This window comes from Thalassophryne amazonica, chromosome 7 (assembly GCF_902500255.1).
Source record: "Thalassophryne amazonica chromosome 7, fThaAma1.1, whole genome shotgun sequence".
NCBI lineage: Eukaryota > Metazoa > Chordata > Actinopteri > Batrachoidiformes > Batrachoididae > Thalassophryne > Thalassophryne amazonica.
Genome location: NC_047109.1, coordinates 17,806,895 through 17,824,213, shown reverse-complemented (window position 1 = coordinate 17,824,213; position 17,319 = coordinate 17,806,895). Strand labels below are relative to the sequence as shown.

At 41.6% G+C, this 17,319-nt stretch overlaps 1 protein-coding gene across 1 annotated transcript in view; it reads left to right on the top strand.

Annotated features, from left to right (window-relative positions):
* si:dkey-22o22.2 (neural-cadherin) overlaps positions 1 to 17,319 on the top strand; it is a 346,824-nt gene that overhangs the window by 202,026 nt on the left and 127,479 nt on the right. Inside the window, exon 13 of the mRNA XM_034173921.1 lies at positions 13,850 to 14,099. Coding sequence (XP_034029812.1) covers positions 13,850 to 14,099 — 250 coding nt within the window. The remainder of the gene's footprint in view (positions 1 to 13,849; positions 14,100 to 17,319) is intronic.

The window sequence follows — 17,319 nt, the reverse complement described above, 5'->3', positions numbered from 1 at the left end:
GGTTACTTTTTTAGACCAAGCAGAGGAAAAAAATATGGAATCACTCAATTCTGAGGAATAAATTATGGAATCACCCTGTAAATTTTCATCCCCCAAACTAACACCTGCATCAAATCAGATCTGCTCGTTGACATTGACCCTATGTGTCTTTTTGCAAGGAATGTTTTCACAGTTTTTGCTCTATGGCAAGATGCATTATCATCTTGAAAAATGATTTCATCATCCCCAAACATCCTTTCAATTGTCCAAAATATCAACGTAAACTTGTGCATTTATTGATGATGTAATGACAGCCATCTCCTCAGTGCCTTTACCTGACTTGCAGCCCCATATCATCAATGACTGTGGAAATTTACATGTTCTCTTCAGGCAGTCATCTTTATAAATCTCATTGGAACGGCACCAAACAAAAGTTCCAGCATCATCACCTTGCCCAATGCAGATTCGAGATTCATCACTGAATATGACTTTCATCCAGTCATCCACAGTCCACGATTGCTTTTTCTTAGCCCATTGTAACCTTGTTTTTTTTTTCTGTTTAGGTGTTAATGATGGCTTTTGTTTAGCTTTTCTGTATGTAAATCCCATTTCCTTTAGGCGGTTTCTTACAGTTCGGTCACAGACGTTGACTCCAGTTTCCTCCCATTCGTTCCTCATTTGTTTTGTTGTGCATTTTTCAATTTTTGAGACTTATTGCTTTAAGTTTTCTGTCTTGACGCTTTGATGTCTTCCTTGGTCTACCAGTATGTTTGCCTTTAACAACCTTCCCATGTTGTTTGTATTTGGTCCAGAGTTTAGACACAACCAACAACCAACATCTTTTGCAACATTGCGTGATGATTTACCCTCTTTTAAGAGTTTAATAATCCTCTCCTTTGTTTCAATTGACATCTCTCGTGTTGGAGCCATGATTCATGTCAGTCCACTTGGTGCAACAGCTCTCCAAGGTGTGTTCACTCCTTTTTAGATGCAGACTAACGAGCAGATCTGATATGATGCAGGTGTTAGTTTTGGGGATGAAAATTTACAGGGTGATTCCATAATTTTTTCCTCAGAATTGAGTGATTCCATATTTTTTTCCTCTGCTTGGTCTAAAAAAGTAACCATTACTGACTGCCACAATCTTTTTTCTTGATTTCTTATAGTGTTTCTTAAAGCCAGAAAGTTGCCATTTGAAATGACTTTAGTTTTGTGTCATGTCTGTGATCTGCTTTTTTTCTACAAAATTAAACAACTGAATGAACATCCTCCGAGGCCAGTGATTCCATAATTTTTGCCAGGGGTTGTAGTATATTTTTTTTATTATTGGCATTTATTCTTTTTTCATCAGAGTTTATCTTGTGTAGTGCTTTGATTCATGGGAAAGTCCAATATAAATAGGTATTATAATTATTATTATTAATAATGAATGTGTGATTTTTCACTATATACTGTAAGTCACACCAGAATATAAATTAATTAGGACCTCCCATACTAGTCAAAAATAATACTACAATAAAATAAAATGCAATTATACTTTGGAAAATGCAGTATTTCTAAAATTAGTCATTTTCTAGGGTGATGAATATTTGTTCTTTCAAAGCTTTTTTCTTCTTCTTTCTCTTCTTCTCAGGAATTTTAATCTCAGGACTTCAACAATTAATTCAACAAAGAATTCAACCAATATACATGTACGAGATAGGTAGTGAGCTGGTATGAGATAGCAAGATATGTATATCTATAGATAGAGATATGTAGAGATATTGGCATGGATATTGGTTGAATTCTTTGTTGAAATCTAAACATTGCAAATTTCTGGAGGGACTGTCTTCTTTTTGTTTTGTTTTTTTCTTCTGCTGTAAATAAATAATAATGCAAATAAATAATGCAATATTTTTATACACAAGTCACACCAATATATAAGTCACAGAACCTCCCAAAGCTACTTATACTCCACAAAATACAGTAGCCTCTATTTAAATTCTCATCAAGCTCTAAAATAATTCTCAGACAAAATCCAAACTGAAAAGAGGCAGAAGTGAGAATCTCAATTTTGCTGAAGCTAACCAGTTTTAATCGGTTTGTAGAACAGCTTATGTCTCGGAATAACAAAAAGTTCTCAAATCATATCAGATGACTCGGTTCGCTAAAATAACAGCTACTATTTTGCACGCTGTTAACCTCTGTCTCCTCAAAGGTCATGTTATCAGGATTAAGGGATGGGTATTGAGAACCGGTTCCTTTCGGGTATCGTTAAGAAATGTTTCGATCCACCGACATCAATAAGCTTTTTGCTTAACGATTCGGTTATCGGTCCTTCAGAGTGGCCGTTGTTTTGGGGGGTGTTTGTCAGGAAAATGATAATTTCTCTACATTGATTACAGACCCTGCAGCGGGTCCATAATCAACTTTTCTGCAGCGCGGCTTTGCTTTGAACCTTGAACCAATCGAAGCAGTGGTTCGCGGATTGAAGCAGAGCTTCGATCTGTTGCTTCGATTATTCTGTTTTTTCTTTCGCTTTATCTTAATTTTCCCCCGCTAATACCCTAAAGAGCATACGTCTGTGAGTATTATTTACCTTTTTTTATGTTAAACTGACCTGTTATGGTCTTCTGAAACAGTTGATAGATGTATTTTATAACTTAAAAATGGGAGCGATGCTAACGCGTTAGCATGTCTATGGCATTTTCAGTGTTAAAGTTAGCATTAAGCAGTTGCAGCTGTCATCACGTTCAGGTGCATTTTTCTGTATAATAAGCGTTTGTTGTCGTAAAAGAGTCAAATGTATTACAAATTGTAATATTTTTCAAATTTATTTTTGTTTATATATTACTAATCTAATGATTAGTTATTATATACAATTTTAGAGAAAGAGACAAAAAGAACCTGAATAGAAACACAACATAAAATATAAAACCAACTAACAATGAACATACATAAATAAATAAATACATAAATACATACAGAAATAAATGTTTCCTGTGAACACCTAGTGACTCTTACACCTCCATTTCATCCCTGTCTTATTTAAGTTTAATGACAGTTTGTTTCGGTCAAACCATATTTCCAATGTGTTAATTTCTTCAGTGATTTCCTCCAGAACTATCTGCCAAGCTAGAAAACTGCTGCATCCTAGTAAGAGCAGAATACTACTGGAATGAATTTGAATAAGGAAAGTTGTTGTTTTGTTTTGTTTTTTTCTCACCAAAATGGATGCTGCACTCACTGCAGTTTATTGTCTGGAATAGTCCCAGATTGCATTTCAGAGCTTCTAAAATTCAAACATTTTTGTGAACGTGGTGTTGGGGGTAATTTTGGGTTTCAGCTTTTTTTGTTTTTCACCACTTTCATCCCTGAATATGTCAATTGTGAGTCACTTTTGTGTGGATTAAAGTTACTAACTGGGACTCCTGTCTTGTTGCGAAAACGAAACGAGAATCGTCCTCCGTTCTGTTCACACAGCTACAAACGCTGTGTGGCTGTCTGACGAATTAAGTTAGAATGATAGAGTCCAGTCGGAATTAATAACTTCAAAGTGAAACACTGTTTTGTTTATTTTTATTTATATCCAGAGATCAAGGATACAGTGACCAATTTCATATTTATTTACTTTAAGACTCAATGAACTACATAGAAAAACTGTAAAGCCTACTTTTAGTACAAAATTCACAAGAGGTATCGATAAGGGAATCGATAAGGAATCGGATCGATAAGCAGAATCGATAATGGCATCAATATTGACAAAATCTTATCAATACCCATCCCTAATCAGGATGAGTTTGATTGACCACTGAAGAAAAAACAAGTGAGTTTATTATCTCCAGCTATGTTAAATGAACTTTAAATTAAATTTAAAATTTTCAGCCAGAATTATAAAGTGAAAGAGCAGTTTGAAGGGAAACACAACTTTAGATATCTGCAACTGGTTCACCTTTTTTTCTTTCTTTCTTCTTTTTATAATTTTGGGGATTTTTTTTTATGTGCACACTCTTTAATTATGTCAGAATCTGTATTATAGTAACGAGTATGTTAATTAGAAAATCCAGTGTTCAGTTTAATTACGTGAAGGTTAAAGTCACGCTCTTGCAAAGATTTATTTCTTTTTTCAGAGGAAATGACAAACGGGCCTGGAGTCATCTCACCTGACTCGCTCAAACTGACATGCACACAGTTTTTTCTGTAAACCGCCGGGTGTTTTTTCTCTCTCTTTTGATCCCTCATCCTAATTTACTCTCTGAGCTAAGCCTCTGCTTTAGAAGGTGGAAGCGTCTCTCCCCTCCAGCGGCTGGATTTCACTGAGGTTAGTCAGTTTCCAAACAGATGTCGAGCATTTTTGCTCTCCACACCGGGTTTATAATATAGTCCTCTTTTTAAAATCCTAAATTATTGCAGAAAAGAACGTTGATGATGATGAGCGAAGGCTGTTTGTGGCTCACGGAACTGTGAGATAATTACACCTGCTGTCAGGTGATCAGCTGGTTAACTACCACCTTTAACCTGACGGGCGTCTGATGGTTATAACAAATAGAAAGTTGATAGGACTAATATTTTTGGAAAAATTAGTGATATTAGCTAACCAGTGAACAATGGATGCTGTGCTGCAATGCACCTTGGGAATTCAGGATTTTACGGTTTTAAATGATGCTGTTGTGGTTCATGTTAGTTTAACATTGTTGTTAGTGTTATTGATTTATTGTGTTTTTGTAGTTCAATTGGTTTAGTCAGTTTAGTTGAGTATCATGTTACCATTACCATGAAGGAAAAGGATAGCGAGTTTGACGTCTTCCGCCATGTCTCTGTTTGCAGGTGTGTAAACATTATTGCATGCGTGCGTGCGATCTGAAACACAGACAAATTGAGGAGCACCAAAACGGAACAATATTTTTGAAGAAACTATGCATATTAGGTAACAACACTGAACAATGGACGTTGATATTTACATTCTGGACTCACATGCTAATCCATCAGGGGGCAGTAAATCATCTATATATTAGAAGTGGGCATGCATGCATGCGTGCGTGTGTGATTTTATTTAATAAGTTCAGTCTAAGTACATAATATAATGGTAAATGTGTTCAAAAATCCATGGATGACACAAAAAAGTGAAAACTATTTCCATTCTGGTTCATTTAAACATCAAATGACAAAATACAAGTAAAATAATAATAATAATAATAATAATAATAATAATAATAATAATAATAATAGTGTGTATATAATAACATTAGCCTAAACAATTTATGAATACATTAAGACAGTAAATTAACATTAAAAATAACATAATTAACAGGAAACGAAAGGGTTGAGTTCTTCTTCTAAAAATTATTGAGGTCTAAGGTTCTAAAAACATTCTGGACTCACACGCCATTCCAACTCATTACAGAAACTTTGCATAATTTATTACCACCCACACTTGAGCTCAAAGTCTGTCATCATGGAGGAGCGTAACAGTTTCAGGAAGATGACGGTCATTTCAATTCATTCAAACTATCTTGTTTATTTCTGACATACGAACACAAAGAAAGAAACTCAACAATGGTGGAAAAAAAAGGTGAAACTTACAACCACCAACTGGCTCCTTGAGGGTGGCTCCGGCGTGGAGCACCCCGGAGTCTCCCGGAGGATCTGGAACTCTGCTGCCATATTTCTTCCCGTCTGCTGGCAACAATGTTCTCTCCATCGGTGTTTTACATCTCACTCCTCCTAATTACGTAGTTCTTCGAAAAGAAATATTTTGGTTCACCGTCACGTTTTCTCTGCTCTGTTGTTCTTACGGTGCAGTAAGTGAGTCACTGGCCTTTTGCAGTCTTTAGGGAAATTTACCCGTCAGTCTTCATCCATGAATATTTTGTGGGGTTTTTCCTTTTCACATCATGTGATCGGACTCACGAAGCCTCACAGAAATAAGCCATGATGCTAACACGTGGGGAAAGAAATGTGATCTGTTGTGTTTTTTTTCTGTCTAAACAATAAATTCATGGTAAAAAAAAAAAAGACTCTGGAGGAAACACACACAGACACGGGGAGAACATGCAAACTCCACACAGAAAGGACGGGAAGTGATCCCACGACCTTCTTGCCGCAAGGCAACAGTGCCAACCACTAAAACAACATGCCGCCAATCAAAAGCTTTTATTATTTTTATACTTTAAATCGTGACTGGGTTTTTTTACATTGTGATGGATTTTTCTTGTAATGCGTCACGTCATCGTTTCACTCTGAGGAGATCTGACCCGTCGTTTGCTAAGTGCAGACATTTTAAAGTGATGGTGCGCAGCGCGGCGTGCCGCATCACTGACAGCACCAGCTGCACCATGTGAGTGTGATCAGCTGTGGCGTCTCCACGGGCATTAATCTGTGTGATCAGCTCAGCCTCAGCATCACTGCACTCGCTTCTAATGAGACGATTTCTCATTAGCGCTAATTCCACTTGCTCTGCTGCCTCCAGCTGCTGGGAGGCCTGCAGCCGCATCACTGCACTCCAAATCCCAAAGAAGAGCCGGAGCCGAGGCCGCGCCACACCGCCAACCTGCAGCATGGCTGGATGACATTTCTTCGCACCTTAAAGAAACTTTGTTTTTGCAATTTTATTGCAGTAAAACCTTAAAAAAGCAATAAAATTAGATTTAATTTTATTTTTGCCGCTGCATGCCACAGCAGAGTTTGTGTGTGTTATATAAGGATGTGATAAAGTGTTTGTTTTTTTTCCGCTAACATGCTAAGTGGCAGGTGGAGGCGTCGAACCTGAAGGGCGGTGGAGCCGCAGCTGTGGTCGCTGAGCGGGCGCCGGCTGAGAGCGTTTTGGTGTTTTACATGACAGACAGCATTTCTCACTCAGCGCTCATGTTAGCGCAAGGAAACGCGTTACCGCCCATGGAAACGGGCGCTGCAGTGACCACGCCAAAATGTTAAAAATACCAAAGAAAATCAAAAGACGGCTGTTTGACAGCGTTTTAGTTCTGTGTCTACACAGCAGACAGAACATTTTATTACAGCACAGCTTTTCTGAAATAACTGCAGGAGTTTGAAAAGTAACAGAAAAGACGTCACTTTTTGTTGAATGAAGGAAATTTAGCTTATTTATCTTCTTCATTATAAGGCTTTGGAACAAAGGTGTTTCTGTTTTAAAACTAATACATTGAATAAATTGATCTCGTTTTGTTGTTAGCTAAGTCAACTAATCCGCTAACTGAAAAGGTAACTGCGAAAAGGCTAAACCGATAAACCACTAGAACTGAAGCTAACAGCTACTCACTAGCATTTGGTTACTGGTGTGAATGTAGCTTTGACTTGCTGTTTGTTTTTTTTGTTTTGTTTTTTTGTTTTTGTTTTTTTGCCATCATAACCATGAACAACAGACCTGAAAAGGTGAAATTTTAATATGTTGTAGCACAAGCATGTAAGTTTAGCTCACCGAGATCGCATAATGATCAAGATGTACAAAAATAATGAAGTGAACAAATGAAATTCAACAGTAGTTTTCATTCAACATACAGTTTATTCACAGTGCAGAAATTTTGAAATGAATAATAAGTACTAAGAAGAAAAATACGCATAGAAAATAAGCGTACAAGTTTATCTCGAGGTGATTCTCCTCTCCTTGAGGTAACACTCCTCTACGCGAGGTATTGGTCCTCTCTACAAGGTGACGTTTGTCTCCTCGAGGTGATGCTGCTCTACTCAAGGTGCTGCTCCACTACTCGAGGTGATGGTCCTCTACTCGAGGTGATGATCCTCTTCTCAAGCTATTGGTCCTGTCTTCAAGGTGATGCTCGTCTCCTTGAAGTAAAGCTCCTCTCTTTGAGGTGATGCTCCTCTCCTCGAGGTGACGCTCGTCTCCTCGAAGTGAAGCTCCTCTCCTCAAGGTGATGCTCCTGTGATTTTTGGGTTGCCAAACATTTTTTGCCTTTTAAACATCATTAAAACTGTTGGCTGACTTTCAGTTAGTGGAACTAAATTTAGTGGAAGTTACATAACTGCTAATCCACTAACTGAAACGTTAACTATGAAAATTCTAGCAGTCTCTAAAGACATTCCAGAAAGGCCCAAGAGGGGACAGGTTTTCTTTATGAGCACTGACTCCAGCAGGTAATTTCACTGACCAACTCATCCCATCTGCACAGTAATGTTAATCGGTCATATCACCTGGGACTTTGGACTGACGGTTCTCTGAGCACAAGTCTCCCTCTGATTCTCCTCTGCAGCATTAATCCCACCAACAGGGTTTCATGCTCTTCAACATGTAAACATGAACATTTTATCTTTGGGGAAAAGTGCAGGAATAACACGGGAGGATTGTTGTGCACATGTGCTGTTCCTTCCCATTTCATCTCAAACTGAAATTTGGGCCACGTTCTGAAGCATTACAGTAACTTCTTGATCCATCATTGACCATCTTGAATAAACTCAGCATATGGAGTGGTTACGGCCATCATTGGCACCAGATTTGAAATTAGGATCCAGTTTTTGAACTGAAATTTCATCCAGTTCACCAACTCGTCACTTGTCTGTGGTAACTTCGGGGCAACTTTGGGGTATTCATAGTCTTAAGAGCTTCAGTCATGATCGAACGGGGTCGTTGTCATGACAACGTCTTGAAACTTGTCTGATTGTGCTCCACTGGGATAAAAAATCTGAAGCTAAGGGCCCTGTCCCACTGGGGAGAGGATTAATTGTGCATGAATTGAGTGCACACATTACGGGCATTCGCTGTCGTCTGCAACAAAAATGGCTAAAATGACAAATGTCCCAGTATAAATTATGGATATGTTAATAATATATAGTGAATATATGATGAACAATCACGGTTGTATAACGCATGTAGTGTTATGTGCAGACGCAGGTTGAGGAGCGGACCAACGTCTGACCGAACCCAGCGCTAAATAACCAGAAAGCGGTTCCACAAACAAAATGATTTTATTTCTCCTCCAGTGCAATAATTAGTGTACAACATAAATATTTGGTCTGTCTGGCGGAGTGAAGGACGGCGCGCTCTCCAGCGCCCAAAAGGATCGAAGCCTCGGCGCTTCTGGACTCAGATTCACCGCCAAACACCCCCCAGGTGGACACGACAAACTGACTCTGTGAAGGATGGAAAAGGTGAGGTAAATCAACAGAGCTACAGCAAATATCTTTCAGAGGCACACACTATCAGCAACACATTCAGGTCTGAATTTAAGCTTTATGTAAATGAGCAGCTTCTCACAACAGGTGGAGGATCATCAGTCCGTACGCCACGGCAGTGAGAAGCAAACTGTACAATTCTCATCAATGTTCAAATATACCGCGTAACAAAATGCCAAATTACTATTAACGATCATTCAGACAATAATCACCTCTGATGTGTGCTGACAGCATGTGTCCCTCACCCGTCCTCCTTCACAGGCACGATGTGTCAAACCCTGGCGCAGTCCTCAGCGTCTCACAAACGAACGTCACAAGGTCGAGTTCCCGGCAATTCTGCTCGAATCACTCATGGCTTAAATGCAGAATGCCATCTCATTATCTGCTTCAGCTGAAAGTCTTTAAGTTTACACGTGAGCATCATCCACAGGTGCAGCTAATAATGCTGATGAGGGTGAAGGACTCTTCTGCCAGCACCGTCTCCACAGACAAAAACCAGTTTGCATACCACCTGGAGAGCAAAGAAAAGAAAACAACACAAAAACATCCAGCCAAACCCCCCAACACACAACACTAGAATCAGGAATCTTCTGTTCTGGAAGCAGCTGTACTGACCACCACGCTGCCCTGAAGACATTTTTTTAAGACATTTTTCTTTGCCAATAAAAAAAAGAGCAACGTGAAGCATGGACATGTTGCTGCTGCCCCTCGTCTGTGAAGTTGATATATGATTTCAACTAGTATGTGGTGACTGACCCCTTTTTTTTCTGAAGGAACCTTCCTCTGACCTGCACAATATTGCACGATGTGTCAAACCCTGGCGCGGTCCTCAGCGTCTCACAAACGAACGTCACAAGGTCGAGTTCCCAGCAATTCTGCTTGAACCACTCATGGCTTAAATGCAGAATGCCATCTCATTATCTGCTTCAGCTGAAAGTCTTTAAGTTTACATGTGAGCATCATCCACAGGTGCTGCGAGTCAGTAGGCCTGCACGTAAACATCCTCCTACAGGTGCAGCTAATAATGCTGATGAGGGTGAAGGACTCTTCTGCCAGCACCATCTCCACAGACAAAAACCAGTTTGCATACCACCTGGAGAGCAAAGAAAAGAAAACAACACAAAAACATCCAGCCAAACCCCCCAACACACAACATGTAGTGAGGAAACGGATCCAACGCATTGCGATTATCAAGGCAGTATTACGGGTGTATTATGAATGCATCGCGCACGTGTTTGCGTGTGCACGGCATCTGCATTGTAGTCATAAAAGAAGCGCACTCGCTCCGTTCGGCATCACTGTTCACACCAACAATACAGCCTTTGGAGCATTTGCTGGACTTGGACAAGTTGATTGGAGTAAACAAGCAGTGAACAGGGCGAGTGGTGACGTCAGCAGATCACATCAGCGTGCAGCTTGTCTGAACGATTATAACAAGAAGTTAAATCTGTTATAAACATAGGAATAAATCCTGTAACAGCTGCAGACAAGAAGGAAAAAACATGCAACTGTTTTATCAAGCCTTGACAATGTAAACAAGTCAAATAATTACCTTTTTAGATGGCTCAAAATGCTTTCTGCAGCTTGTTAGCCATTTGCGTGCGCGAACAGCCCAGGTGCAGCTTCCTCTGTGATTCAGGAGGTGATTAGAGCCGTTTTCAACAGGCAATTTGCAGAATAAAATGTTTAATCCGCCACAAAATAATTATTTTATATACACAGCGTCCAGTGCAGAGCGCGTGGCAGCCGATAGAACAAAGAACAGCGTCCAGCTGTGAACACAGCACATCTGATTTTGCAACCGCCGCAAATCAGATGCAAAGCAGACGTAATAAAAACGCTTTATTTGTGGCCAATCTGTATGCAGTCGCTACAACTTATTTTAGTTCATGATGTGGACATGATGGGCACGCAAAATATCCGTTTTACACGCTGTCCCAGTCCGCTGCCAAGCCGCAAATCCCTGTCAGTTGCTGATATCAGCAGATCACGGCGAATATACAGTGCATATTTGAGTATGCATTGTGTATGTATTGAGTATGTATGAAGTATGTAAGGCGGATGTCATCCGCAGCCAAAATTTGGTGCAGCTCAAAAATCCTCGTAACAGAAAAACGTGCCTTTGCAGATAATTGCGGACGTGTGCGGGTGTCAGCCGACTCATACAAGCACGTTTCACACATATTGCGGATGTTAAGCGAATATGAGGCAATTTTGTGTGCAATCCATACGCAAATCCTCCTAAACGCCAGTGGGACAGGGCCCTAAAGCAGCACTTGTTGTGGTTTTTGTAAAGCTCGATCATGTCTGGCCACTGTTTTCTTTTATTTTTGGGTGGGTTGCCAGGTCTGCACTTTATAAGCCAGTCTGTTACGAGGCAAACCGGATTAAGCCATTTCATCTGTTTTTGCACTTTCTTGAATCATGGGAGATCATAGTAGAACGGTGCCCTGTGGAATTGCCCTCTTAGAGTTATAATAATACTAGTCAATATGTATTTTCTCTGCTTTTTCGATCAATCGGGCTCAGTTTCCTCAGTTTTGGAATTTTGCGTGCCAATTGGTTACCAAAAATTGACAACAGGACATCGCTGTCGGACATAAGATGGCCACAGTCCAGCACCAGGGGAAAGTCTCAGGGCTCCAAGAGCAGCTTTATATGATGTCGATGATTTGTTGGTGGGAGGAAAGTCATGCAGCGACACCAGGAGAGCATGGAAACACCTCACAGGAATACAGAGTTCATCAAAACTGTCCTTCACTGAGAGATGTCTCTTTATTCAGACGGGAGTGATCACATGACCTCCAGACCTCCTCTGGAGGTCACGCTTCTCCCTGCATGTTCCAGTTAAAACTCATTCACATTTATGAATCTGAAATGTGACCTGTGATTAGCTGCTGCACTCAGAACAGTTCAGGGTAAAAAAAAAAGTCACAAACGATTAAAAAATACATCATTTGACTCTAAACTTCTCTGGGATGTCAGACTCTGTGTGTGTGTGTGTGTGTGTGTGTGTGTGTGTGTGTGTGTGTGTGTGTGCGTGCGTGCGTGCGTGCGTGCGTGCGTGCGTGCGTGCGTGCGTGCGTGCGTGCGTGCGTGTGCAGGTAACGGCACACTGATGTCAACGTAATGAGATGCTGCGTCAGTCAGTTGGGGAAAACACAATCCTTCCTCTAAAAGGTCATTTGGTCGGGAAGGACATGGGCGTGCACGTGCACATGCACACTTTGAGGTCAGCTGTGGCTGGCTGCAGAAACACGAGTTGTAAAGCTTGTGGCGGCTGCAGGAATCAGGAGCAGATCCCAGAACCCTTTTTAGGTGATGTGTGTGCAGAATGGCGGCCGCGTGTCCATAGAAGGACCGACGCGCGGCGCTGGCTGACAAAACGTTGCATTCTTGGAAGGCGTCAGATGTGAAATGCACTTGTGTATTTTAGAGTGTCACGTTTTGGTTTATGGATGTGAGCAGCGCGGCGGTCGTTCGGGTGATGAAGGAGCGCACTGCAGACAGCAGACGGCTGGAGGGGGCCGTGATGTCATCGGCCTTCTTTGGTGCATGATAACGAGATGAGTGGAGTAAAAATTCAAACCATGTTTACACTGTCACGACTGTGAAGGTCAACCAGAGTGAAGATGACCTCAGTGTTGTTTACATTCTCCAGGCAGCGAGTAGAATCTTTCTGTCCGCTAACCATCTCAAAGTGCACTTATGAACATTCTGGATTATTATTGTTTTATCCTGGACAGTCAGGAGATAAACATTTCAAAGTCTCTGAATGTGTCCCAGTACACACGGTGTGGTAATGTGCAGTAATTGTCTGTATCTATACTGCAAACTAGTGAAGGATCCACCAAGACACGCTGACAGCTCTGAAAGAGTTCTGGGCTTCTTTGGATGTGGGTAGGGAAACTGGCAATGGTGGAAATAGTCCAGAGCTGTCTGGAAGTCTTGGTGGCTTCAGGTGAGTCAGTAAACCCCGCCCACACAACCCTTCCACAAGTCCTCAGCAGGCTCTGGACCTTCACAGCTCCCATGTAGATCTCACGTGTTCCAGTTCTGGAAGGATGTCGGAGGATGGGATGGATGGCAGATAACTGGACAGAAGGATCTGTGAAGCTCCAAAATGCAGTGACATCACACAGAGCAGGACACCCCAGGCATGTGTCCATGTCTTAGTCAGTAACTTAACCTTAGTCGGTAACTTAACAGGTCAATGGACAGTTCACTGTAACTCCATTGTACCACAGCAAACTAACTGCTTAGTCGCAGCATCGCTCGTATCCTCCACAGTTTGGATGTGACGAGACAGAGTCTTTCACCACCAGTAAGAGAACTAACTGACATTGACGGGAAAGACAAAGATTCAGTACAACTAAGACTATCATTATTATAAGACAGTGAGAACGGATGAGTCTTTAATCTGGACTGAAATGCAGAGCAGCTGCACCACCACAGGCTCTGTGACCTGCTGACTTCTTCTTTACCTTTGGAACACAGTAATCCTGCATCCTGGATGCAGATGAGAAAGTCAAGGACACGCCCATATTTCACCTGGTTGCAGCAGACTGATGATTCCTTTGGAGAGGTATAGGGATGGATCCATTGTATGCCTGGGTGGTTGCCATCCAAGACCCGAGGCGGTCCCGTGGTGTGGTGGATGTGTTAATGCGCAGCACCTGCGTGTGTTCACAGACTTGACCTGACCTGATTAAAATGTATCATGGTAATTTCTAACCCCCCCCCTCAGACCATCAAGGCGACGTCGTCACTTGGTGACCCACGTGTGACCTACAACCTAGAGGAGGGTCTGGTGCCAGAAACCAACATGCCTGTTCGGTTCTACGTTAAGCCCAACCGGGCAGACGGCTCGGCGTCCATCCTGGTGGCTGAGAACCTGGACTATGAGACCACTCGCTTCTTCACGCTCAGGGTGCGGGTGCAGAACGTCGCCGCTGTGCCGCTTGCCTCCTTCACGACTGTCTACGTCAATGTGACAGGTATGTGTGTTAGGAAACTGATTACTGGTAACAACATCTATAAAAAACTTTTTGTATCATGAGGATGTTTGTGAAGATTGAAGGATTGTTCTTTCGGTAATGTTTAAACACGTGCTCTTATTGGTCAACTAGCAGGAAACCCGGGTGATACCCAGGTGTGAGATCTCATATATACTCGTATTTGTCATTCCTTTGCCTTTGACAATATTGTTGCTAAGCAACTGCCATCCGACTTTGCCTTGATATGCGTTCAGCTCCATAGGTTTTTGGGCATTGCCCCGTCCCACTCTGCTGATTAGGTGAATGGTTGCAAGCCATTCAATTTTGTCTTATTTTGTAGAGATTTACAGTTAGACGTTCTTCTGGTTGTGTGTTAGAAATCCATCTAATAAGTGTAAACCAGACTGGACAAACTAACAAATAATAAAAACACACCTGGCAACACAATCTCGTCCCGTCTCGTCATGATTTTACTTCTCCTTCAGCAGCAAATAGCAATTGCGGAGAATATCATCCCGGGGCGATAGTTACACAGGGTGGGGAGTCACATGCACTAAATGTGCACATGCAGTACTGGAATACACTGACTGTCCACACCACAGATTTACATAGACACAGTTGAGCTGTACTAAAACAGGCCTGCCCCTAGCGGATCGCGGCCCCACCATCTTGAAAGGTTGAAGCACTGCAGCTGTCAGTGGACAATGCTCTGAGCTTGTAATCACTGTCGATTCTCTGGCCGACTTCTCCATTGTTATTTACATTTAGGATGTGAAAACGTATGCTTAGGTCAATTCAGATACGTGGACTCGATTTCTGAAGTCAGATTTATCATATCTGTTGATTGTTTCTCCCTATAAGGCTGCGAATGGAGCGTAACGTTCGCCTCCTGAAAACTCATGTCATCAGTCAGCTCTCTGGCTGATTCCTCTTCAGTTATCCACATTTAATTCGTGAAACCTTGTGTATGGGTCAATTAAAATTCTAAAATTATAATTTAAGAACCTGAATTGGCGGAGCATCGCTCCCGCTCGATGTGCTCCTACATCTGCTGCTCCATCATCTGCCTGGCTCTCTGAGCATCCACCACTCTGAGGGTGTTGTTGGCAGTCTTGTGGTAGATGTTGATGCGGCTGAATCCCTGCTGTCCAGGTTTGATTGGCACCCACTTTTTACTGGTGTCAACGTAGACCATGACTGTGGCCCACGCCTGGCAGATAGTCTGCTTGCTCATTGTCCTCTGCGGTCCACCTAAATTCGAACATTGTCCTCAAACTGATCCGGCAGCTGTGATGCCGAGCGATGCTGCCCCGGCGGCTGGAGCCTGCAGCGGCTGCGCTGGATGTGCAGATGCTCAGGACGGAGGGAGCAAAATGCTACGTGCTACAGCGGCTAGTGGCAAGCTTTCAGGTCTGCCTGGTGTTTTCCAAACGAAATATTCTGCGGTGTTCGTCAGCCAGCTGGCACGTCGCTCTGAGCCAGTTCAGAGGGCAACATGCTGCTGTCCGACAAGCGAGGAGAAGCCGGGTGAAGAGTCTGACAGCTCCTTCTGATTTAAAATTTTAAAATTAAAATTTCTGCTTGTCTGTTCTGAGTAGTGCAGCGGATAAGAGAATATTTAGAGAAACGCAAAAACGAAATGAAAAAACGATTGGCCACTTGAATTTTCAATCAGTGATCAGGTAGGGTCAATTGAAGAATTACACAGAGGTCAAGATTATAAGATGCTCCAATCATATTGAAAAATATTCCACATTATTTGCCTTATGATAAAGATTCCTATAAGGTATAGTTTATAGTATCTTTGACTGAATTCCATGGAGTTACGGGATAAAAACAGCAAGAATGGTAACTAAGGTCAGTTTCATTTTGTACAGGGGTCAAAAGTTAAAGTTGCTCCAATTTTGGTAACATGTGATGCAAATTACTAGTTGAGTTAACATGGTTCTGAAAAGGAATAGTTTGGACCATGTATCATCCTTACTTAGCACGTTACGCTGTAACATATGTCACATGTCATAGAATCCAATAGGCGTAGACCTTGTTTGACCTTTACTTTGATGACCAAGAATTCAACACTGTCAACACTATTCCATTTATTAATCCTATTAGCTCAACCAATAATTTGCATCACTTTTTACCAAAATTGGGGCAACTTTAACTTTTGACCCCTGTACAAAATGACACTGACCTTTGTCACCATTCTTGCTGTTTTTATCCCGTAACTCCATAGAATTCAGTCACAGATAGTCCAAACTATACCTTTTTGGAATCTTTATGATCAGATAAATAATGTGGAATATTTTTCAATATGATTGGAGCATCTTTTAATTTTGACCTCTGTGTAATTCTTCAATTGACCCCTACCTGATCACTGATTGAAAAGCCAAGTGGCCAATCATTTTTTTCAAAAGAGGAGTGTCTAAGGAGTATTTCTGCCGTATTTGGTGCTTTTATCACCATTTGCATGATTGTTTCACTTATCTGCTGCACTCGAGGGAGCATGCAGAAGAACTGCAGTGTGTTCAACCTGCCAAGATGGGCGGCTCAGCGCTCCAGGTCATGTGACCAAAATAGCGGTGTATTATGGGATGTCTGTGGTCCACGCCTCGGCCATCCTGCTGTGTAAACAAGGAACAGAAAAGCTCGGATTCCAACATACACAGAGGGAGTGTTGCTTCAGTTTCGGCAGAGGGCGCTGTTACGCTGCTAAATCTGCACACAGAAAGTAGTTATTGGCTGCTGTATTAATGTTTGAAATGTTGTCTGCTGCAGTTTTAAATGCTTTGAGGCATTCAGTTGCCTCAGGATTTTTGAGTTCTGATAACTTATTCAGGTCTACAGTGGAAAAAAACTGCATCCTGTGCATTAATGGCAAATAAACTCCAACATTTATGTTAATTTTCAAATTTGTATGTATTTTTCAGCCTTTATTATAGAGACAGAGAGAAAACGACTGGTAGTGACATGCAGCAAAGGTCACAGAGGTTAAGATTCAAACTTGAAGATGCTGCAAACCACATTCTGCAGCATCTTAACGCTTCAGCCACGAGCGTCCTGTTTTAAATGTTGTTTTTTGTTAAATTGCCAGCATGTTGTGAAGAACGATAGCAACCCACTGGAAATTAGGAACAAATCAGCGACTGACAGAAACTCTAAGGAGCGACTCCGCTGGCAAATGACGAGCGGAACTTGAGGAAAAAAATAATGAAGTGTTTGT